This window comes from Atractosteus spatula, chromosome 8, assembly GCF_055471065.1.
Source record: "Atractosteus spatula isolate fAtrSpa1 chromosome 8, fAtrSpa1.hap1, whole genome shotgun sequence".
NCBI lineage: Eukaryota > Metazoa > Chordata > Actinopteri > Semionotiformes > Lepisosteidae > Atractosteus > Atractosteus spatula.
Genome location: NC_142713.1, coordinates 15,284,902 through 15,309,717, shown reverse-complemented (window position 1 = coordinate 15,309,717; position 24,816 = coordinate 15,284,902). Strand labels below are relative to the sequence as shown.

At 37.3% G+C, this 24,816-nt stretch overlaps 1 protein-coding gene across 1 annotated transcript in view; it reads right to left on the bottom strand.

The window, feature by feature from the left end:
* Positions 1-8,592: 8,592 nt before the first annotated feature.
* Positions 8,593-24,816, bottom strand: part of fam180a (family with sequence similarity 180 member A) — a 52,782-nt gene continuing 36,558 nt past the window's right edge. The window contains exons 2-3 of the mRNA XM_088922761.1: positions 11,367-11,464; positions 8,593-8,916 (exon numbers count right to left, since the gene is read on the bottom strand). Coding sequence (XP_088778887.1) covers positions 8,593-8,916; positions 11,367-11,464 — 422 coding nt within the window. The remainder of the gene's footprint in view (positions 8,917-11,366; positions 11,465-24,816) is intronic.

Genomic DNA, 24,816 nt, shown 5'->3' with positions numbered 1-24,816 from the left:
TTCTCTGTATTTCCTACATTGCTTTGTCGAGATTTTAACTTTATATCTAACTTTATATCTAGGCTCAGATTTCAACTATAAATCGTACAGTAATTAATAGCAGTAAATACTGATGTTTATACATAAAAAAGTCATGCCTTGGAGTATAGACCCCCAAAGGAATGCCATAGACTCAAACTGCAAAATAAACACATACAGAAAGAAAGTATTTGTATTGTAATTGCAAATCCTGGTACTGTATGAGTGATTGGTATGACTTTCCTCATTACAAATCTCTTATTAGAATTTAAATTTCTCTGTAACTCCAGGTCAGCATTAAAGTAACGGTTTATTCCATGCTGAAAATGTTTGTACCAGACTTTTTTGAGGCCTGTTTAATTGTGTCTGAAGTCTGATGTTGTAAATTTTATTGTTAAAAAGATCCATGAAAATGTCACTACTAAAGTTAGCTGGTACTGTTGGTATTGTAAGTGGCAAGTAGAGCTCATATTTTAGATTTTGTGTAGTTGCTAGCGTTGAACTGTGTGTTGGATGCACATGAATTGAAGGAATGGGCAAACATAGCTGATGCAGATCCACAGAGCCAGCATATTAAGATGTTTATAATTAGAGGCAATTTGTTTAAATAACTAGGTATGGATACTGATGTGCAAGAGAGGTGGAAAGGCTGTTTCCTTAAGCCAGCACTATAAAATGTTTTATTCTCAGTGAGATGCTGCCATTTCATAGTGGGTTTCTAACACTGTGTATAGTTCCATCCACACAGTGCCTTTACTTCCATCCATTTCTTATCTCTTTATCCAGTACAGAGGATTTGGAGCCTATCCCAGTAAGTGACGGACACAAGGCAGAATACACCCTGGACATAGCGCCAGTCCATCACAGGACAGACAGACTCAAACACACACACACCAGGGCCAGTTTAAATCTAACCTCAGAACCTTTCTTTTCAGAAGACTTAGTGTCTGTATCTGCTTCATTTTCTAATTTTGGTAGCACCTCTAACTGCTTGTCTTTCTTATATACATTTACTTTGTAATCTGTGGTCCTTTTATCTGTTTTTACATCTACTGTATTGCTTTGAGATGCCACCTTTAATGGTGATATATCAAATAAAGTTTTTTATTATTGTTATAGGGAAACATGATCAGATTTTCCCTGGTTCAGAAAAAAAGATCTAAAGTATACTAGTTTGTCACTCTTCTCATTCCCTTTGCTAAATGACTTTTCATACTAATCTGATCAATCTAACTGCCAGTTTTCTGTGCTTTCTCTATCCTGCTAGATTTGCAATTATTCTGAAAATTTTCATCCTGAAATAACTCATTTCTAAATACCTTTTTCACTGTTAACATCTTGCAGCAACTCTGCGACAAAATATACACTCTGACAGTTCATCCTGCTACCAACATTAAATAAAACAAATCTTAAGATTTCTATATTTATGTCTTTATTTAGTGGTTTCATTAGTGACAAAGGCTAAACTTTCTTGGAAAAATGTCTTTTATGTGTTGCGGAAAAAACTGACTTGCTTTAACAAAATATGTTTACAAATCCTTTCACCTGGCATTTTCGTAGTTAGAAATTATGGAACGCTCTGTTAAAAGCAAGGGAGTTTTTATGTCCGTTGCAGTTCTTTTGCAACATGAATATAATTATATCGTTATTAATTTCTTGAGATACGTGATTCCATATTATATTCCCTTTTAATCAAATTCTAAAAGTATGCTTGTTGACTCCGGTATCGCGTTAGTTAAAGACTTCGATGCTTAAAATGTTTAGGGAGAAATGGAATACTGGTGTGTATGTTTTCTTTAAAGTACCGAGACCAGCCATATACTGTATGTTTAAGTTCCAAAATTAATATCGTTTATGGACTTCACACGCGTTGCAGTATGCTCCTATTCTTTTTATGCTCAGGCACTAAGTAAAAGGAGATGCTTCATATTGCTTGACTAATTTTAAAAACTAAGTTAGAAATGCAGACGCTCCCTCGGTGCGCTGCTCTGGTGCGCCGGCTCTTACACAGTGCCTGTCTGCCGTAAGCGTTACAATATACATACCCAACACTGCTTGTACCCATCTGTCATGCAAATAAAACACCTTGAATTGAATTGAATTGAGGGGAGGGGGGGGGGAATACTAAAGCCAATACTGGCTCAATACCCTCAATGGGCTTTGACGTGCTAATGCGTTGGTTTAACAGTCCGGGTGTGGCAGGCTTCCAATGTCGACTCGATTGGAAGACAATGAACGTATTTTGTGATATTTAGAAATATAAATTTGTTTGGTGCGAGTGAGGTTTTATTTAATCTCTGACCAAGGGAAACGTTTCATTTTTTCAAAGAAATGTTTGTTAAAAAATAAAGTCATAGTTCCATGGGATTCAATCACAGACCATGTGACATGGGAGTCAGGAAACTAACATACAGCGCCACCGGATTTAATAACGCAATAAAAACGCTATAAAATAATGTGACTAGGCACAGAAAAAGTTTACAGCACAGTACAATAAGAAATGCTGACCATGACTTTAGAAGCATAAATTACCTTACACTCAATTTAAACACAAGCTGTCTTTCTGTATGAACCTCTAAGCTGGTTCATACAGAAAATGTAGAAATGCATTAGCCTGATTATGATTAAAAAACACATAATTAAACACGCGTTTGCGATTTTAAATCAGAACACGATTTAAATCAATATAAATGTTTATATTGTAACGCATACTGTCCAGCCTCCATTTCTCTATAAAAATTTACTCTGTTGCACACACACACACACTAGAAGCAGGAACCGCTGTCAGAAGGGAAGATATGTTCAAAATATCGCAAATATCGATCATGTTGCGATATTTTGAAATATAAAAGTCAATTGATTGTCCATAATATCGCTATTCTATTTTTTCGAAGAAATGTTTGTTAAAAGAAAAGTCCAGCACCAGCTGGATTCAAACACACAACCTGCCAGTTGGTAGTCACACACCTAGACCAGTAGGCTACAAGACAGCTCACATAAACAGGCAGGCGAAACAGCCCTACACAGCCCTGTCGCAGTACACGGATATAATCATACCGTTATTAAATTCTTTAGATACGCGATTCCATATTATATTGCCTTTTAATCAAATTCTAAAAGTATGCTTGTTGACTCCGGTATCACGTTAGTTAAAGACTTCGAAGCTTAAAATGTTTAGGGAGAAATGGAATACTGGTGTGTATTTTTTTCTTTAAAGTACCAAGACCAGCTATATACTGTATGTTTATGGCGCAAGATGGCGCCGTGTTAGTGGCAGCCTGCTACAGCAGCTCTGTGTCTTTTTGTTGTCTTTTTGTTTCTTTCAGTTAGTTAATGCTAGTGTGTTAGTGTTTTTTCTTCATACCTTTGCCGGCAACTAGATTTGCGATCACAACATGATGGATACTAGGAAGCTGAGAAACTTTTTCTTGTTTTTTCTGATACTTGGACCTCTGTGGCTATCGAGTTGCAATGCCGATAGCCACAGAAGCATTGTCTACACGTGGGACCAGCTGATCGCGCTAGCGCGTCCGGCTCTACTCACTGGAGAGAAACCATCGGTGCCGGAGGAGCTGAGGAGGAGAAGCCGAGGCTGTAGGGCTGGTGCGACGCGAAAGGCGAAGAGAAGGAGATTTAAACCCTACCTTCCTTCGATCATCATGGGAAATGTGAGGTCCTTAGTGAACAAGATGGACGAACTGGGAGCATTGGTGAGAAGCCAGAGGGAGTATCGTGAATGCAGTATCATGTGTTTCACCGAGACGTGGCTGCAGGAACTTATTCCGGACTCGAACGTTACCATCGGCGGCTTTCAGACGGTGCGGGCGGACAGAAACACCGAGAGCGGTAAGAGGAAAGGAGGGGGGCTCGCGGTGCTTGTAAACAACAGATGGTGTAATCCTGGACATACTCATGTTAAGGAGCGCGTCTGCAACCCGGACATCGAACTGGTAGCCGTAGGACTGCGTCCGTACTATCTGCCGCGGGAGTTTACATGCGCCATCTTTGTTGTTGTTTACATTCCACCTACGGCAAATGCAGAGGTAGCGTGTGACGTCATAAACACAGTCACAGCCAGGCTACAAACAAAGCACCCAAGCGCTTTTATAGCTATTTCAGGGGACTTTAACCACGTATCTATTTCCACCACTCTGCCTACTTTCCACCAGTTTGTTAAGTGCCCGACCAGAGAAAACAAAACACTGGACTTATTATATGCCAATGCTAAGGATGCATATAGTTCCACAGCCCTTCCCCCCCTTGGCAGATCAGATCACAACCTTGTCTTGCTTACACCACTGTACACGCCTATTGTCCAGCGCCAACCTGTGACCATGAGGACTGTGAGGAGATGGTCTCAGGAGGCTACGGAGGATCTATGTGGTGCTTTGGAGGCCACCGACTGGGATGTGCTGTGCGAACCACATGGGGACGACATAGACAGCATGGTGGACTGTGTCACTGACTATATTAACTTCTGCGTAGATAACACCATCCCAACCAAAGACGTACACTGCTTTTCCAATAACAAACCCTGGATCACCAGCGACCTGAAGGCTCTTCTGAATGACAAGAAGAGAGCCTTTAGGACGGGAGATAAGGAAGAGGTCAAGCGTGTACAGAGGGAGCTAAAGCAGAAGTTAAGAGAGAGCAAGGACGCATACAGGAAGAAGATAGAGGACAAGCTGCAAAGGAATAGGGTGAGAGATGTATGGAGCAGCATGAGAGAGATCACTGGCTTCAAACAGGCTGGGGGTGCAACAGAAGGGAACCTGGAGATGGCCAACGAGTTGAACCAGTTCTTTAACAGGTTTGATTCTGGGTCCTCTGTGGCGCAACACCCATCCCCCCACAGCCACACGCTCCCTAACCCTTCACAGCTGCGACTGCCCAATACCTCCTCCATCCCCCCACAAACATGGCCGCCTACAGCCACAACCCCTGACGGCTACTCACCCACCCATCCCCCACAGCTGCCACTCTCCAACACCTCCACCATTAACACCTGCAGCACTGAAAGCACTATGAGCACCATCCCCCAGGCCAGGCTGACCATCACAGCTGACCAGGTGAAGAAGGAGCTGAAGAGGCTGCACGAGGGTAAGGCCACAGGACCAGATAACATCTGCCCCAGAGTTCTGAAGGCCTGTGCTGATCAGCTGAGCGGAGTGCTCCAGCGACTGTTCAACCTGAGCCTGCGCTTGGAAAGAGTCCCGGTGATCTGGAAGACATCATGCCTGGTCCCGGTACCAAAGAAAGGGCGCCCCTCTGTCCTCAACGACTACAGACCAGTTGCACTGACTTCTCACATCATGAAGACACTGGAGAGGCTGGTCTTATCCCACCTGAGACCCCTGGTCAGCTCATCACTGGACACCCTACAGTTTGCCTACCAGCCCAGTGTTGGTGTGGAGGATGCAATCATCTACATGCTGCAAAGGGCCTACTCACACCTGGACAGGGCTGGCAACACTGTAAGGATCATGTTTTTCGACTTCTCCAGTGCCTTCAATACCATCCAGTCCTTACTTCTAAGGAGGAAGCTGGAGGAGATGCAAGTCGATGCCTCCACGACCTCGTGGATCACTGACTACCTGACAGGCAGACCACAGTCTGTGAGAGTTCAGGACTGTGTGTCTGAACAGGTAGTGAGTAACACAGGGGCACCTCAAGGGACAGTTCTTTCTCCATTCCTCTTCACCCTCTATACTCATGCCACCTGCAGAAGTTCTCAGATGACTCTGCAATTGTGGGATGTATCAAGGGTGAGCAGGAGGAGGAGTACAGAGGACTGGTCAGCAGCTTTGTGGAGTGGTGTGGGGTGAACCACTTGGAACTGAATGTTACAAAGACAAAGGAACTGGTAGTAGATTTCAGGAGGAAAAAGGTCAAACCTACTCCTGTCTACATCCATGGGAGTGGCGTGGAGATGGTGGACTCGTACAAGTACCTGGGAGTGCACATCGACGATAGACTGGAATGGTCTAAGAACATCGAGGCCATCTATAAGAAGGGACAGAGCCGACTCTACTTCTTGAGGAGGCTCAGGTCCTTCAATGTGTGTAGTAAGATGCTACACATGTTCTATCAGTCGGTGGTAGCGAGTGCCATTTTCTACGCAGTGGTGTGCTGGGGCTCTGGGATTAGAGCAGTAGATTCCAAAAGGCTGAACAAGCTCATCAGGAGAGCAAGCTCTGCCATTGGGTTTGACCTGGACTCCTTGGAGGTAGTGGCTGAGAGGAGAATGATGTCCAAACTAGTGGCCATCATGGACAACTTCTCCCATCCCCTCTATGACAGGCTTGCAGGAATGAAGAGCACGTTCAGCAATAGACTGATTCATCCACGGTGCGACAGGGAGCGCTACAGGAGGTCATTCTTGCCGTCTGCCATAAGACTGTACAACGCATCCACCTTGCGTCTTGGCAGAGGCAAGATCGACAGTGACCTGTTTCTGGACTAAACACATCTACACATCTACTGCTACATCTGTTCTCTTTCTTTTTCTTTTTCTTTTTCCCGTTTACAACCACTTTTTGTGCAATATATGCCAGGGACCTGTGCAATACATTTATATTTATATCTATAGTTACATCTATATTTATATTCATATGTGTGATATGAGTGTGATACGATTTTCTGTGTACTGTTCTGTTCTAGTTTGTTCTTGTGCGTCCGGACTGTGAGTAACTCTTGTATTGTATTGTATGTATTGTACTATTATTATATAATTCGTTACACTGTGGCTGTGTTGTGTGTGTTAAGCTGCTGTTGCACTGCAATTTCCCTCACGGGATCAATAAAGTATCTATCTATCTATCTATCTTATGTTCCAAAATTAATATCGTTTATGACCTTCAGATGCGTTATGCTCCTCTTCTTTTTATGCTCAGCTACTAAAATTTCCCTTTAGTGGTAAAATTCCATATAAATATTCAAAACTAAGCGGATTGAAATGTGCACAGTAAAGACATTAAATGATTAAATCTTTTCACTACCAACCAATGCACCACGAGTGCCCCTGTCGGTCATTTTGGCCAGCCAATCACTTACCGCGGTGCCCTGTGGGTTGGTTACTGTACCGCGGGTTTTTACCGCTCATTTTGAATGGCTGCATCTGTAGTGTCGATAATATTTACTATTTTAATTTTTCAAAGAAATGTTTTTTGTTAAAAAAAATCATGGTGAGAGCTGTGTTCGAACCCCCAACTTCAAGCATGCAAGTGAGTGACCTAAGCCATTACACCAACGCGCATCTTGGCAACTTGAGCCATAACTGAACGAGGCAAGCTAAAAGTTTCCAAGTAATCGCGGTTGAATTAGTCAAATTGATGCAGATGTTTACAAAGAAAATGTACTACTGTGATAATTTGAGCTATATGAATATAATTATATCATTAATTTAGTTAGATTCACAATTCCTATTATATTCCTTATTAATCAAATTCTAAAAAGTATGTGTTTTTTCTGTGATAACCAGTGCAAATATTCATAGAAAAGGTTAAAACAACGTTTTATGAAGTATATAAACTTAATATAGTCAGAAGAAGCACATAACGATTTTTCCAAAATAACCACAGTATGTAACTGAATGAAAGACTTTAATGCTTAAAATGTTTATGATGAAAGTGGAATACTGTTGTATATTTCTTATTTAAACTACCAATACCAGCCACATACAGTTTACATAATATGTTTATGTCCCTAAATTAATATTGTTTATGACCTTCAGACATGTTATGCTCCTCTTCTTTTTATGCTCAGCTACTAAAATTTCCCTTTAGTTGTAAAATTCCATATTAATATTCAATATTAAGCGGATTTAAACATGCACAGTAAAGAGATTAAATGAACCACCACGAGTGCCGCCTGTAGGTCATGTTGGCCAGCCAATCATGTACTGCAGTATAACGGTACGGGGTTGTACTGTGCATTTTGAATGGCTGCATCTGTATACTATATACTGTAGTACATTATGCAACAGTATAGAAGTGGACTTGGTTATATGCAAATTTAGCTATTTGCAACAGATCTCTGCACTGAACCCTTGCAAATATTGAGATCCTACTGTACTGTATAAAGCATATGCCCTGCATTTAGAACCCACCCTTTTCAGTGACTGATTGTGATTTAATCCTTGCAATGAATATCAGATAAAGCATTGCCTATGAGAGGTTTTAAACTTTAAACTTTAGGCGATTCAGTCTTTTTGAACATGATCTATGTTCTCAATCATTATGAGACAATTAGAAATGTCTTATTTTCATATTTGATTTCAAATAAATTGTTTTTCACTAAAATATAGTAGAACCTAATTTTATGGACTGCCCTACCAAAATTATTAGTTATTGTCATGAACATATTAAAAATTTAAATTTAAAAATCTTTGGTGAAATACATATGCACATTTTATAAATGCATTGAATATACCAGGACCAAATATGTAGTATATATTGCATTTCACTGAAAATGCTATAAAATTAAAAACTTATAACAAGTGGAAGTGGTGATTGCCAGCTTTATGTAGAACATATAAAATATATGGACAAAAGCATTAATATGCTTTTCTTTCTCTTAATATAGTAGGTCTTGTTTTAAAGCTTTGTAGAGCTTCACAAATGATTCTGCCCACATGTCCTTCTGGTGTCCTTTTGACTGCATCAGTTTGTGTGCTGTGTACACCAATGTCAGAACAGTTCGCTCAAAATCGTTCTTCCTTAGTGGTCCCACATGCATTGAAAGCATAGAGGTTAGCCGCCTGACTTCTGTGATTTTCCTTGGGAGTACATCTTCCCAGATCACTTCTAGTTTCTTGCTTTTCCTCAGTGATGCCAGCTCCTCATCTATTATTAAAAAGTGATCATATATATTATCCATCCACAATCCATGTAGTAAGATCTGAAAAGGGAAGCAAATCAGAAAACAGAACAGAGAAAGAATAATTTTTTAATCTGTTTAACATTTGTTTCAAACTTGAAATTATGGAAGCTCTTGAAATGAGCATTATATTCTGACATTGGAGACATTCTATTCTGAAATATTGAAAAATAAGTACAGAGCATTGTAGTTACATTTTACTGACTAGCTACAAAAGGGCTTTTATCTGAAATATCTTTAACCAGATGTTTTTTTATATTTTACATCGTTTAAAATATAAAAACTTTTCTTTTTTAAAATGTTTTTTTAAGCTAAAAAAAACTTTAGCTACTCTAAATGCCCTGTACTTATGTATGTATAAAACTGACATTTTTCTTGTACTAACGATTTCTCAGTGTAGAACAGCTATGGACCCAATGCTATGGGGACTCCCCTCCACCAATGTGCAATGATGATGCGACGGCAGCCATAGTGCACCAGAACTATGTGCATCAGGAGGAGAGCAGAGTAATGTAGCCAATTCATGGAGAGGGATTATTAGGAAGCCATGATTGGTAAAGGCCAATGGGAAATTTGGCCAGGATGCCAGGATTACACCCCTACTCTTTTCAAGAAACACCCTGGGAGTTTTAATGACCACAGAGAGTCAGGACCTCAGTTTTACATCTCATCCAAAGGACAGCACCTGTTTACAGTATAGTGTCCCTGTCACTATATTGGGGCATTATGACCCACATGGACTGCAGGGTGAGCACCCCTTGCTGGCCCCACTAACACTTCTTCCAGCACCAACCTTAGTTATTCCCAGGAGATCTCCCATCCAGGTACTGACCAGGCTCACACCTGCTTAGCTTAACTGGGTTGCCAGTTGTGAGTTGCAGGGTGATATGGCTGCTGGCTGTGATAAGGCAACTTTCTACTTTCAATAAACTGGTTCATCACATTATGGTTCCTTAAAACTTATTTTATAATAATAATTCACAACAAAACTGATCCTCCAGATCAATTTCCTGATTGTAAACAGAGAATCTGGTTAAATTCAATCATATATTTAAATCAGAACACATTCATAAAAATTAGATTTACTGTATAATATTTAGCAACGATTATCTTCACAATGAATGGCAAAGTGTGTAAAATTACAATGCTCAAAAGGCATGTGAAAAAGATACATGGAATTTCCTTTTTAGATTCTGACTAACGTGGGCTTTGGCTATAATTTTGTCTAAAATCAGAATCAGATTTTTTTTATAAAGTTTTTTTACCACTTTAACTTCTTTAGAAACAAACATTTTCTTATAAAAAATAAAGTTTCTGGTAAAAGGCTGTGTACAATATGATTTCTGTAGTGAAGCTTCCATTAAAAGAGATTCAAGAATAATGCAATCTCCAGTGTAAGTGTTCAGTAGTGTCACCGGAGGGAACAGTTCCTCCTTGTATAATCCTTTTTACAACTGAATTGTCATAGGGGATTATTTATTTAAAACCAAAGAAATGTTATCTTCTGACTCTTCTGTGTACTACATGTGATATGCTGCATAGATTTTGTTTATTAGCAATTACATTTTTTATTTCAATTTTTTACATAGGGACTATATTATGAATATTTTCCAATTATGTTGGAAATTTATTTTATAAGGGGAGCACAGTGAAGGACTGGTTAACATTGTTGCCACCCAGTGCTGGGACCCTGGGTTCAATTCAGGACCTGGGTTGCTATCTGCATGGAGTTTGTTCACCCCATGTTCAAGTGGGTTTCCTCCAGGTGTTCTAGTTTCTTCCACAGTCCAAAGACATACAGATAGGTTAGCTGGCTTCTGAGAAAATTGGCCCTTGTGTGAGTGTGTGTGTGTGTATCAGTATCTATGTGTGCCCTGCGATGGACTGGCATCCCATCCAGAGAGTATCCCATCTTGCACCCATTGCTTGCCGGGATAAGCTCCGGCACTCCCACGACCCTAAATTGGATGGAATACAGTAGTTAGAAAATGGATGGCTAGGTAGAAAATGGGTGGATGTATTTCAGAATTTACTTTTATTGAGTCTGTTCTTCCTATAATGTCATGTTACAAAGATGTTTCCTTTTTTCTTTCCTTTTTTATATATTTTTATATTTATATTTCATTTTAAATGTATGTATTAACTGATATTTAAATTTCAAATATAAAACCAGGAAGACTGTTAAACGGTTAAACTGTTATTTTAATACTTTTAGTGATTATTATATTAGACCTCTAAAGTGTAGAAATAGAACCCTGAAAAAACTGGATTATCAATTAATGAGTTAGCTGGATGTAACAGTTTTTGGTCTGTAGATTGACAAAGGATTTAATGGTCCATTGAAACCTTCCTTTTGTTTGATAGTTATGAAACTAGGAAAACATTGAATTATAGCATAATGACTCAGGCACTGAAATTTTGAAATTTATTAACCTTAAATAATTTCTAGCTTTTAGAGGGATATGTCTTACCTCATAGAGCATGTTGACCTCCTCCACAGAGGTCTGAAAAGTAGGATTCAGTAAACTGACTGTTCCTCTCTTCACTCTAAGCGCTGATGGATATAGAGCTGAAAGGCACAGGTAATGGCAAAAAAAGAAAGTTCACACATCATGTTACACATCACACCACAGAGATTATTTAAATTCAGATTTATGATACAAATGTGTGTCTCTATTGTTTGTGTTTTTGGATGAGAGAGCGTGGGAGAAATCATGCACATCTTAATGAGGAAGAATTATAATGCATGCTCTGAACAGCAATGTATTTTCCAAGGACATACAGCAGGGTATGCCGCGGTAAAACACGGTGGGCGTGTCGTGGTATAACACGTCATAACTCGTCATACCGTATAATACCGCAAGTAAGATAATAGTATCCAAAATTACCGCCAGGTGTAGCTAATAAAGCTCAAGCTCTCATGTACAACGTTTGAGCTGTCACCAGAAAACACCCGGTTTCGACTCCCAATCACTGCTGAGGGACAATCTTTATTCAATTAAGAATTTAAGTTGTATACTCGTAAGACTTTTAAATTTAAACTGTATTACAGCATGTTAATCATTATACATTAAAACTGGTATATTTTATGAAAGCAAGATTGCTCAGTTGGACAAAAGTACACAACCTACCACCTTTATCATAAATATTTTAATTATGCAGAAATATCTTATGCATCAAAGTCTTTACCCAAGATATTACTAATAGTATTAATAATGAATGACTTTGGACAAGCTGTAAACTCAAAGTATTACCCTGGTCCACATTCTTTGTAACTGTCTTTGTAAACGAAAATACTTTTTTTTCATTGACAAAAAGTAACACCACAGCATTTCGTTGATCCGATCACACATTTGTTTCCAATCATACAAAGTAATTCTTGAGAATCACCGATTCACCATGCCTTTCACATGCTCATAAAATATATTAATTTAGGAACATAAACATATTACTGTATGTAAACTGTACTGTATATGGCTGGTCTTGGTATTTTAAAGTAAAAATACACACCAGTATTCAATTTCTCCCTAAACATTTTAAGCATCAAAGTCTTACATGTGGTTATTTTGGAAACATTTTTACATCCTCCTTGCTCCTTCTGAACATGTTAATGTACATTTATACAGTATACAGTACTTTTTGAGAAAAGTGATAGTTTTAAGCTTTTCTGCAAATACACTCGATACTGGAGTAAACAAGCATACTTTTAGAATTTGATTAATAGGGAATATAACATGGAATTGCGTATCTCAAGAAATTAATAACAATATAATTATATTCATGTACTGTAACACAAACAGTAGTATATACACATATCTATTGATATGTGTATGGCTGTTTCAGCACTTGTCATGCGACTATGTTAGTGGTGTGATGGTTTAAATGCTTGCCTTATAAGTGAGGGGTTGGCTGTTCAAATCCTGCTATCACCTCATGGTGATAGCAGGATTTGAACAGCCAACCCCTCTTTTTTTTTTTTTGTTTGTTTTTCAACAGCCAACCCCTCTTTTTTTTTGTTTGTTTTCTTTTAACAAACATGTCTTTGAAGAACTAAAATAGCAATATTATGGACACTCTATTGACTTTTTTATATTTCTAAATATCACAACATGTTCGAATCTAAGTCATTTTTTAATAACAACGAATAGTCACTGTCTTTCCCTCTGAATCGCTTCAGTAGCAGGAACTTGTATCGTGTGGATCATGTGGATCCCTTTTAGATTTCCCTTCAGATTTAAAAGGTTATTAATAATATCTTCAGTGTCGCATCTTCCCAGTTTAGCTGATCTTTTGCCTCCTACGCATGCTTACACAGCTCCCTAGGTAAATTATCATACTTGACTGAGAAAGCTTTAGAGAATTTAACATTTTTATTATCAACAAATTCTAAATAAGACGTTTACATTGGCGTTATTAATTTTTCACTTGCGTGTATGGAGGAGTGTCAGCTGTCAATGAGAGCAGACCCCCCCCCCCTCTTAGGCTGGGCAAACGATTTTTTTAATTTTTAAAAGAGAAATAAAAAATTAGATATAATGATATAAACATTTACTGTAATACAATACTGCAATGTTTCGGCTGTGAATCCTTCTTCAGGTGTGAGGGTCTTCAGCTCAAAATGAAACGTTTGGAGTTTGTAAGGCTGTTTCATGTTCTTCCTAGGATTGTTGAGTGGGGTGGGGGGCATTCGAGATTGTGAGTTATGTGAGTCAGATTATGAATGAATAAAAGCATTTCGTTAAAAACGTGTTTGCGTTTGTTTGGGTGCTGTACCAGCTGTACAGAAAATTAAAGTGCCCTTTTTCATTCAACGGGTGTCTGAGTTGCTGTGTCTGCCCTATATACTGTAATAATGCCACAATATGTCTTTTATATGTTGCAAAAAACCGACTTGCTTTAACAAAATATATTTACTAATCCTTTGCCTGGCAATCGACCTGAATGCCCAACTATCTGAGAAGGCCTCCGTGAAACCAAAAGAACCACAGTTGAACGAGTGTTAATAATAAGAGAATAATAAGAGTCCCCGTTACCCCCATTTCCATTTAAATCGCAACCGCGTGTTTAATTCAATGTCTTTATTGATTCACAATCTGACAATGCAACGTAAATCATTATCTTTGTCTTCTGCATAATAATGTTCACCTCTCTGTCCAGCATATTAATAATAGTAATAATAATAAACTTTATTTTATATAGCGCCTTTAAAGGTGGCTTCTCAAAGCGCTTTACAGGATAACAACAACAATAACAACAACAATATTGTATTTCATTGTACTTTGACAGATCGTCTTATAATCACTTGTTGCCAGAATATCCCCCCTCCAAAAATCCTTTGTTTTGTTTTGCTTACAGTGAGGTCAATGTAAACATCACACCTCTTTAATAAAAAGTTCTATACAAATGCAGAGAATCATCATTACATACTGTATCACTATATATGTGTTTATTATCTTAGCTTGTAATACAAAGTTGATCAGTTCTCAAATGACTGATCTTGTATTATCTGATCAGTAATTATCTAGTATTGTATGGATTTCTATATTTTTATTCATTATGTTGTTCACTTGCATTTTTATAGAATACAATTGTGAATAATAAGCAAAATAATATTTGAGTGGTAGAACTGCCAGTGTGCATTGGCTGCAAAGATACTAGCAAAGGTTAATTGCACTATGAACCGCATAAAGAAATGTAAAATAGTCTTCTTTAGGTGTGAGGGCAGGAGTGGATGGTAGCAGGAATAAACAGCAAATCACAGGAGAACAAAGGGCAGGGCAGGTGAGAAGAGTATCCTGAGAGATCAGTGGGAAGAGGTGTGAAGATGAAATTGGTAAACGAACGCAGTGATTTAAAAAATAAATCGGTCTGTTATTGAGAGCGAGGGAAAAGTGTAATCTGCCTGATACAACTATTAAGAATAATATAAGAATTTAATCTTAAAGAAGAAGTCTAAAGAACACTGGATAGCAGACTGTTGCTAGCTTCCGACAAGACAGACCGTAGCTTTTCCACTTTTTTGTTTCCCTTAAGTTTCCCTACCGGCCATGTAATACACGGCATTGTGGAATAGAAGTTTATTTTAAAGGGAACATAGAGAAACTAGGAACTAGAGAGATCAAGAAAGGCTTTTTTTAATAGAAGTAATGAATGCACATCCTGTTCACTGGGTTATTTAAATCCACATCAAGCAATCTCCAATACGTTCAGAATTTGATAGCCACAATCCTGTATTGCTTTTAGATGCCACTTTTAAAGGTGCTATATAAAATAAAGTAATATATTTACGGTAACTTAAAGTATATATTTAAAGTAATAATTTAACAATATATGTAAATGTTTTATGATATGTCTATGTTGTGAATGTCTGTAGACTGTATCTTATTTTTAGTTTTTGTCTTGTTTCATGTTACTTTTATAAGGGAGAGTGTCATAGAGAAGACTCCCTTACCCCCATCTTGATTAAAATCGCAAACGTGTGTTTCATAAAATACTTTTATTTTTCACAATCTGACAATGCCAGACAGAGTTCACATTCACTGTGCCCAAACGGCCTTGCAGATCAGAAAATCAAGGAAGAAAACAATTATCACGCCCAGCTTCTCAATGGAATTGCTTTAACATTCTAATGTGTTGCTGTAACAATCCGGGTGGGGCAAGCTTCTGACTTGGTATCCTGACTTGGGCGAAAAGAACCCTTCTTTCAATTGAAGACAATGAACATATTCTACCCGTACATGAGAATATAATGCTGGCACGCGGGCGTGGTGGGGTGCTGTACCAGCTGTACAGAAAATTAAAGTGCCCTTTTTCATTCAACGAGTGTCTGAGTCATTGTGTCCTTCCTATATGATAGTGCCACAATATTATAAACTCCCCTTAAGCTGGGCAATCGAATTTTTGAATTAAAAAAAAAAATAAAAATGAGATGTAATGATGTGTTCCTGCTAAACTTAGAAATTGCATGACTTAAAAAGCGATAAAAACAGGTTTCGATAGTTAATGACCACTTTTTGTGCACAAAAAACAATTCAGGCACAGAATGGTTAAAAAGACTATAGACAGGCAGGGGGGATGATAATGATATCAGCGCGCCCTACATTACAAACTCCAAGCGTTTCATTTTGAGCTGAAAACCCTCACACCTGAAGAAGGATTCACAGCCAAAACGTTGCAGTATTGTATTGCAGTAAATGTTTATATCATTATATCTAATTTTTTATTTCTTTTTAAATTAAAAAAAAAGTTAAAAAAAAAGTCAGTAGAGTTTCCATAATATTGCTATTGCTAATTGCTGTTGCTACAGTCTGAGTCTCTGTGTCTACATTGTTTGTAAACAAACCGGTTTCACAGGTATTTTCAACCCCCAGTAAATTTCAAAAGTCACAAGATTTTGAAACACGAGGGCGGCGCAGCGGTTGGCTCTGGCTTTCCCATCTATGCTGATGCACTGCAAGTCCCCGTTACCCCCATTTTGATTTAAATCACAAAGCGTGTTTAATTAAATGTCTTTATTGATTCACAATCTGACAAATCCAACATAAATCTTTGACTTTGTCTTCTAGGTATCTTAATAAACTTTCAGCATAGCTTTCTCCCCATTTAGATTTATTTTTCTTGGGATCTTGGGATCAAACGTGGAAAGATTAGATTGTAATCGTTTTTATTTTTTAAATACATTTTAGAAAAGTGTAATCTATACTTAAAAGCTGTATTTATTTAATACCACTTGATAGTTATATTAATAGAGATAAGAATTCAAGTTGATACTGTCTGAAAAGTCTTGAAAGTGTTGAAAAGTCTAAACTTTTAATTATTTTAAACTGTATTACAGCATCGTACACATGCTTAAAAGAGAAGAGAGAAAATGCAACGTTTCGGCTGTGAAGCCTTCTTCAGGTGTGAGGGTCTTCAGCTCAAAATGAAATGCTAAAATGTAATGTAGGCTCTGAACGGGTTCAACTATGATTTGGGCTTGCTTGAGGTCACTGTCTTTCATCTGAATTCCTGCTAAACTAAAAATTAGACACAAGAAGAGAAGAGGCTCTGGTGAAATTTCTCTGTGAACAGAAGAGTTAAAGTGTAAAGTGTCTCCTCCTTTTAAAGGCAAGAGACATGGTGCTTTAAACAAGAGAGTGTGGCGTTACTTTTTGCCAATGAAAAACTGTGTGTGTGTGTGTGTGTCTCTCTCTTTAATGAAATGCCTCTCCCTGTTCAATCCATTGGAAAAAAGAAAAGGAGCATAAAGCGTCTGATGGTCATAAATGATATTAATTTAGGAACAGCATCAGAGATATTTTTTAACTGCACTGCATCGGAGAGAATACCATAGTGTGTTTTTTTTTTTACTCCCTGGCGGAAACGGGAATCAGTATACTGTAGCTTATGGGAAATACATTTTTCCTGCATTAAAGTTTAACCCATTCAGAGTGCCCTACATTACAAACTCCAAGCGTTTCATTTTGAGCTGAAGACCCTCACACCTGAAGAAGGATTCACAGCCAAAACGTTACAGTATTGTATTGCAGTAAAGGTTTATGTCATTATATCTAATTTTTTATTTCTTTTTTAAAAATTAAAAAAAATCGTTTGCCCAGCCTAAGAGGGGGTTCTTCTCTCATTGACAGCTGACACTCCTCCATACACTCAAGTGAAAAATTAATAACGCCAATGTAAACGTCTTATTTACAGTTTGTTGATAATAAAAATGTTAAGTTTTCTAAAGCTTTCTCAGTCAAGTATGATAATTTACCTAGGGAGCTGTGTAAGCATGCGTAGGCAACAAAAGATCAGCTAAACTGGGAAGATGCGACACTGAAGATATTATTAATAACCTTTTAAATCTGAAGGGAAATCTAAAAGGGATCCACATGATCCACACGATACAGGTTCCTGCTACTGAAGCGATTCAGAGGGAAAGACAGTGACTATTTGTTTTTATTAAAAAATGACTTAGATTCGAACATGTTGTGATATTTAGAAATATAAAAAAGTCAATAGAGTGTCCATAATATTGCTATTTTAGTTTTTCAAAGAAATGTTTGTTGAAAGAAAACCCATAGCGATAGCTGGATTTGAACAACCAACCCCTCGCTTATAAGGCAAGCATTTAAACCATCACACCACTAACACAGTCACATGACAAGTGCTCTAACAGCCATACACATATCAATAGATATGTGTACATAATACTGTTTGTGTTACAGTACATGAATATAATTATATTGTTATTAATTTCTTGAGATACGTGATTCCATATTATATTCCCTATTAATCAAATTCTAAAAGTATGCTTGTTTACTCCGGTATGGAGCGTATTTGCAGAAAAGCTTAAAACTATCACTTTTCTCACAAAGTACTGTATACTGTATAAACGTACAGTAACATGGTCAGAAGCAGCAAGGAGCACGTAAAAATGTTTCCAAAATAACCACATGTAAGACTTTGATGCTTAAAATGTTTAGGGAGAAATGGAATACTGGTGTGTATTTTTTCTTTTAAATACCAAGACCAGCAATATACAGTTTACATAATATGTTTATGTTCCTAACTTAATATCGTTTATGACCTTCAGATGCGTTATGCTCCTATTCTTTTCATGCTCAGCTACTAAAATTTCCCTTTAGTGGTAAAATTCCATATAACTATTCAATACTAAGCGGATTAAAATGTGCACAGTAAAGAGATTAAATGATTAAATCTTTTCACTACCGACCAATGCACCACGAGTGCCCCTGTTGGTCATTTTGGCCAGCCAATCACATACCGCGGTAGGGCGCAGTGGCGCATGCGTAGATGGCCGTGGTACGGGTTTGTACTGTGCATTTTGAATGGCTGCATCTGTAAGTCTCAAATACTATCTTATGTCTTCTTCACCAGCAACTGGCTGCAGCGATGCTGTTTAATTCTGTCCTGTTCATATGTTTGCCAAAGCACAGCTTATGTGGTAAAGTTTGTTTTCTTATTAATTAAAATATTTTACCTACCTGTAATTCTACCAAGACAATTAGTAAATGGATTATATTCTGTGGAGCATTCAGAGTTTTTGCCAGTGTTTAAGATTTGACAGTGATAGTGTTTACACTCATAGCCTCTCTAGGTAATATTACTGTATGTGCTGTTTCTGACTAAGTATTTTGGAGTTTTGAAGTAGCGATTATTTTTGCTGCTGTAACACCAAGTTATCACTTTCTGTGGCATAGTGTGAAAGAAAAGGTGAATTATGTTAGAAATTAAATGAAGCAAAATAGTGTTATTATAAGCACAATAATAAAGTAATTATAGTCATAAACATGGTATGTGTTTTATTTGTTAAATATATTCTCCACATCTTTTTATTTCCCCACAAAGAAAATTTTCCATCTGGGACAGCAAAGAAATTAAGTAAATAAAAACAAGTTTATGTCATTCATATAAATTATCTGCAGGCTACAGTGTGATAGGCATAACTGTTTTAAAGTCTGCATATAGTACTAGGATATAAACTAAACCACTGGTGTCAAGCCATCAGTTAGATGTCAGCTAGTTTGACATTAAGGATATAACAATGGATCCTCAACTAAGAGGAGGTAAAACAGCCTATCTACAACACATTTAACAGTTAGCAAATGATCCAAGGATTTCATCCCAATGATTCTTGAAAGAAGGCAAGGCATTAGCTTCAACAACATGGCTGTTGTTCCACTGTTGTACCACAGATCCACAACTTAGCCAGCAGCCATATCACTCTGCAACTCACAACTGGCAACCCACTGAAGGTAAGCACGTGTGAGCCTGGTCAGTACCTGAATGGGAGACCTCCTAGGAAAAATTAAGATTGCTGCTGGAAGAGGTGTTAGTGGGGCCAGCAGGGGGTGCTCACCCCACTGTCCATGTGGGTCCTAATGCCCCAGTATAGTGATGGGGACACTATACTGTAAACAGGCACTGTCTCTCGGATGAGACGTAAAACCGAGGTCCTGATTCTCTATGGTCATTAAAAATCCCATGGTGCTTCTCGAAAAGAGTAGGGGTGTAACCCTGGTGTCCTGGCCAAATTTCCCATTGGCACTTACCAATTGTGGCTTCCTAATAATGCCCACCTATGAATTGGCTGCATTACTCTGCTCTCCTCCCCACTGATAGCTGATGTATTGGTGAGTGTTCTGGCTCACTATGGCTGCCGTTGCATCATCCAGGTGGATGCTGCACATTGGTGGTGGTGGAGGAGAGTCCCCATTACCTGTAAAGCGCTTTGAGTGGAGTGTCCAGAAAAGCACTATATAAGTGTAAGCAATTATTATTATTATAACTCTTTATGCAGAAAATGTGCATAATGTCAGGTCATGTTCTCAATTTTAAATATACAGCACTTCTACTTCCACTTCCACTTACTTGGTACTTCCACTTCCACCATTTGGTTTGTCTATAACTGTTAATTCTAAAGTAGTCTTTTGGACTGTCAATGATTTTCAAGGAAAATCATACTAATCAGATCCCTCATAAAATTATTTGTTCAAATCTAAAAATATACCTTATTTTAGCCTTCCCTTAAGCGTTGAGCATTAGGTTGATCAACTGACTGATTAATCTTCTCTGGACTTCTAGATTAGCACTGTGGTAAGTGTTAGAACACAATACTGTTAAGGATGTCTTGGTAATGCATTTTACATTTTTTCTATAACATCCCATTATTTAATTTCTACACTTTTAAGTATTTATCCAAATGTGATCTTTGTTTTTTCATAGTTTTTTATTTTATTACTTCCTTTTTATTGCTTCACTTTAGAAAGTGAAAATATTTTCTTATCTGATACTCTGCACTTGTTAGAAATGTTAGACTCAGCAGCCATGTTTGCATGGTCTTCAGTTTAATTTGCTACAGTACTTCTACAATGTTTGCTAATCCCACTATTTTAATAGCATCAGCAAGCTTGATACGTTTACTACCTACACCAAAATGCAGATAATTTATTTAAATAAATGCTGTTTTCCTAATATAGATCACTATGGTACCTTCATAGTTACAGTATATCATCCTGTTAATCTTTTATTTTTTCACTCTTTTCTATCCATTAGCGAGTTAATCGATCTAAATTCATCTATGCCTATTGTGATCAAAATTGTTAGCAAACTATCAAAATCTGAAAATTTATATAATATTATAACTAAATATATTTTGTTATATATTCATAGTATTTGGCTAATTTACTTTTAAAAAGTAATCAGTAAAATCACTTTTATTATTACTTGTGTAGATTTTTAAAATGAACAGAAAGCTGGGTGAAAAGTCATTACTTTGATCTATGTATATGTATATGGATATTGTGTAGTGCATTACCTGTTAGAAGCATTTTCCACCAACATCTTATTAATTTAGACAAATAATCACGTATACCGTACAAGTAATATGTAAGTGTAATGGATTACTTTTTAAAATAAACTTTTCCCATCATTGTTCATATAGATGGAAACAGTATACGATGAGGAATGTATGGACAAACCAGTTTTATGTTTATGGAAATGAAAATTATAGCTAATCTAGATGAATGCAAATAAATTGTATATTAGGAGACAACCAGCACATTTTTACAAAGGTAAGATATTATTTAACTAACATGAATTCTTTGTGGAAGCAACAAGGACAGTTAAAATCAGAATACTGTTAATGTGTTGAGTATATTCTGGATGTGAAAGCTGTTTTTCTTTTCATTGTTCCTTATTTTGGAGAGTTGTTTAGGCACTAGTGTTATTTGAATTATTTCTATCGGTGATTGTTTCCACAGTTCAGGGAGCATACTTTTAAGTTTTCCACATAAGCAGGAATAATTGATTGGAAACAATATGTTTAATAGCTTTTGAGACTGGAACTTTCTCGAACTGTCCAACCAGGCTCTACAACCAACACATTATTTTAAAAAGTAGACCACAAAGGAGAAAAAAAGGTTCTTAGGACGTTTTAAGAAACCAAAGGACAGAAGGAAGCACTGCAGGACACTGCAGTCAGTGACAGTGGATTTTTTATTCATAAACCAAATACAGTGAGTTACAAGTTAAAATAATGGGCATTGAAGAAACTTATCTTACACTATATGGAAAGGAGTCGTATATTTCATTTTTTGGAAATGTTAAATTTTCCTTTTTAATCTGTCAAAGTCTGTTACTTTTGCTTTTATCTAGATGAATACAAGTAAATAGATGAATATTAAAAGGCATTAAATGGAATATGTGTCTATCATTCTTTAGTAGTTAGCTGACCACCTAATCTGCATAACCTTCTTGTTCACAGGTCCCTTAACCACCATCAGCAACCATCCACACCAGGCACTTTCCCTTGCAACAGAGCGCGCTGTATCACCTGCAAGAACATATCTAACACCACACTCATTCAAGGCCTCTCGGGACAATTCCGGATCACCCAGATGGGATCTTGTACCTCCAGCAACCTTATTTACTGTATCTCTTGCAGTAAATGTCCAGCCATCTACATTGGAGAAACAAGAAGGAGACTCGGAGACCGCTTCAGAAAACATGTTAGGGCTGTGAAGATTAAAGATCTTTCCAAGCCCATTGTTTCTCATTTCACCTCTGGCGGCTATGATCACACTAATCTCTCCATCTGTGTTTTCAAAGACAGTTTTCTGAACTCATACATCAGAAAGGCTACAGAAACTAAAATTACCCTGCAGCTAGGATCACACCTTCCCCCTTTTCTTAATGACAGACTACTTTTATTCTAAATTCTCTCTATTCATTGTAGGTTTATTTTCACACCTCTCTTCACCTATCCTGACTTCACACCTCTTGATTGGCCTCTCTTTCTGTCCCCTGCTCCGTCCTCTTGCTCCTCCTCTCTCCCAGCCTTTGTTCTTCCACTACATTACCTTTACTTTCTGCCCTGTCTTTTTCACACCTGAAGAAGGATCAACGGCCAAAACGTTGTGTTTTCTTTCTCCACTTTTCAGCATGGAATAAACCTATAACTTGTTCCTTGTCATTCTTTAGGTTCACAGAAGAAAATCATCCTCAGCCATGTCAATAAATTTATGGACAGTCAATAAATTGATTTGTAATAAATAGATTATTTAATAAATGGACAGTCAATAAATGGATATTTATTCATTCATTTGCAAATGTTCATTTAAAGGGTTATTTATTTTGGAAAAGAAGTCTTAATTTCCCCAATGAAGATTTGTGATTACTTCTAAGTATATTGTGTTTTTGTCAGGGAGAGTACATTTTGAAGGCTGAACATGACATTTTGAATCTACTCTAGCTGTACACAGTAGCATCCATTCATTTTCTAACTGCTTTATCCAATTCAGGGCCATGTAGGAGCTAGAACTTATTTTGGAAAGCAACAGGCGCAACGTGGGGTACACCCTGAAATGGATGCCAGTCTATTACAGGGCACACACACTCACACAGATGGAGAAGGTTTAGTTGATAAAGTTTAGAGTGACCATAGTTTGGTTTTCAAAAAAGGGGGGATAGACAGGGGGGATAATCGACAGTCGACAAATGCCTCCAAAGTAATGAATCTTTATTACTTTTTCAAATAAAAAAATCTATTTAAACTCTCTAGTTTTTATTAAACTTTTAAACAGTTGCAGGGTTGCTACAGTATTTCTCTTCCATTATGGCAAACAAGAAAAAAACTAAAAATAGCCCTATTTTAAACTTAAAGTTTTTTTGTTCATTTTAACACAACAAAAGTCTTAACATCTGAGAAAAAAATGAAGACATCATAAATTAGGAGAAGTCCTCATTGTTTGCAAAAATGATCAATTGTGACTTAAAGTTAATCATTGTTATTTCTCATGGCCATAAAAACAGCCACCCACACTCACAAAAAACGTTTTCAAGCTACGCTGCATAATGCTGCATGTAAGTTCAAAACATCTACCGGTAATACATGGAACTAATGAAAATATGGAGATCAATGTTTGTTTACAGTAATGCACAAAACAAAATCCTAGACAATTTTTGGAATTTTATAAATCCTGGTCGGACCGATATTTTAGGTCTCAAAAAGAGGACATGTCCGGGAAAAAGAGGATGTCTGGCCTAACATAGTTTGTAGTTCAAAGTCCTGGAATGCTTAAAGCAAAAGTATTGTACACTTTCATATTTTCTGTGCCAAGAATATGTGCTTTCTGACCACAGAGACTGATTCCATTTATAACTAGAGTGAGAGACATCAGGAAACAGATTTCATAGTCATAAGACACATTTGCTGCTGTTCCATGAGCCTCAAAGCAAATGTCTCGTGGTTCAGTAATTCAGAAAAGATCAATGAGAAACAAATGTTAAGGGTAAGCTGTTTTAAGAAGTCTTGGAAGTTTTTATATTCTTTTAGGGCTCTGTGTCTATTATCCACACAAAAACTAATGTGCTTGATTTTTTATTTTATACCAGAAATAAAAATAACACAGGTCAAGAGATCATGACTTGAGTAGTAATAGTACAAATAGTACAATAGTATTATAGTACAAATAATAATCATAAAGTAAAGTACACATTTCATTCACCACTGATATGCAGCCATAAACTGGATGATTACATCGTTTTTGCCAGTAATCCTGCTGTGTCATTACACACGATACACCCTTGGATGGGATACCAGTCCATCACAGAACACACACAGACAAACATGCACATACTCACACCAGGGCCAGTTTTTACAGAAGTGAATTAATCTACCAGTATGTCCTTAGACTGGAAGGAAATGTGAAGGAAACCCATGCGAACAGAGGGAGAACATACAAATTCCACCCAGATATACCTAGCTCTATACAAAATCTGTGAGGTAGTGTCTTTCTTTTCTTAATTTCTTTTTTAATTTTCTTAGCCTCACCTAAGGAAAATAGAGAAATTAAAAGTTTATAGGAACTTTAAGAGAACTATCAGTCATTGGGGCAAGTTAATTATATGTCAATGATT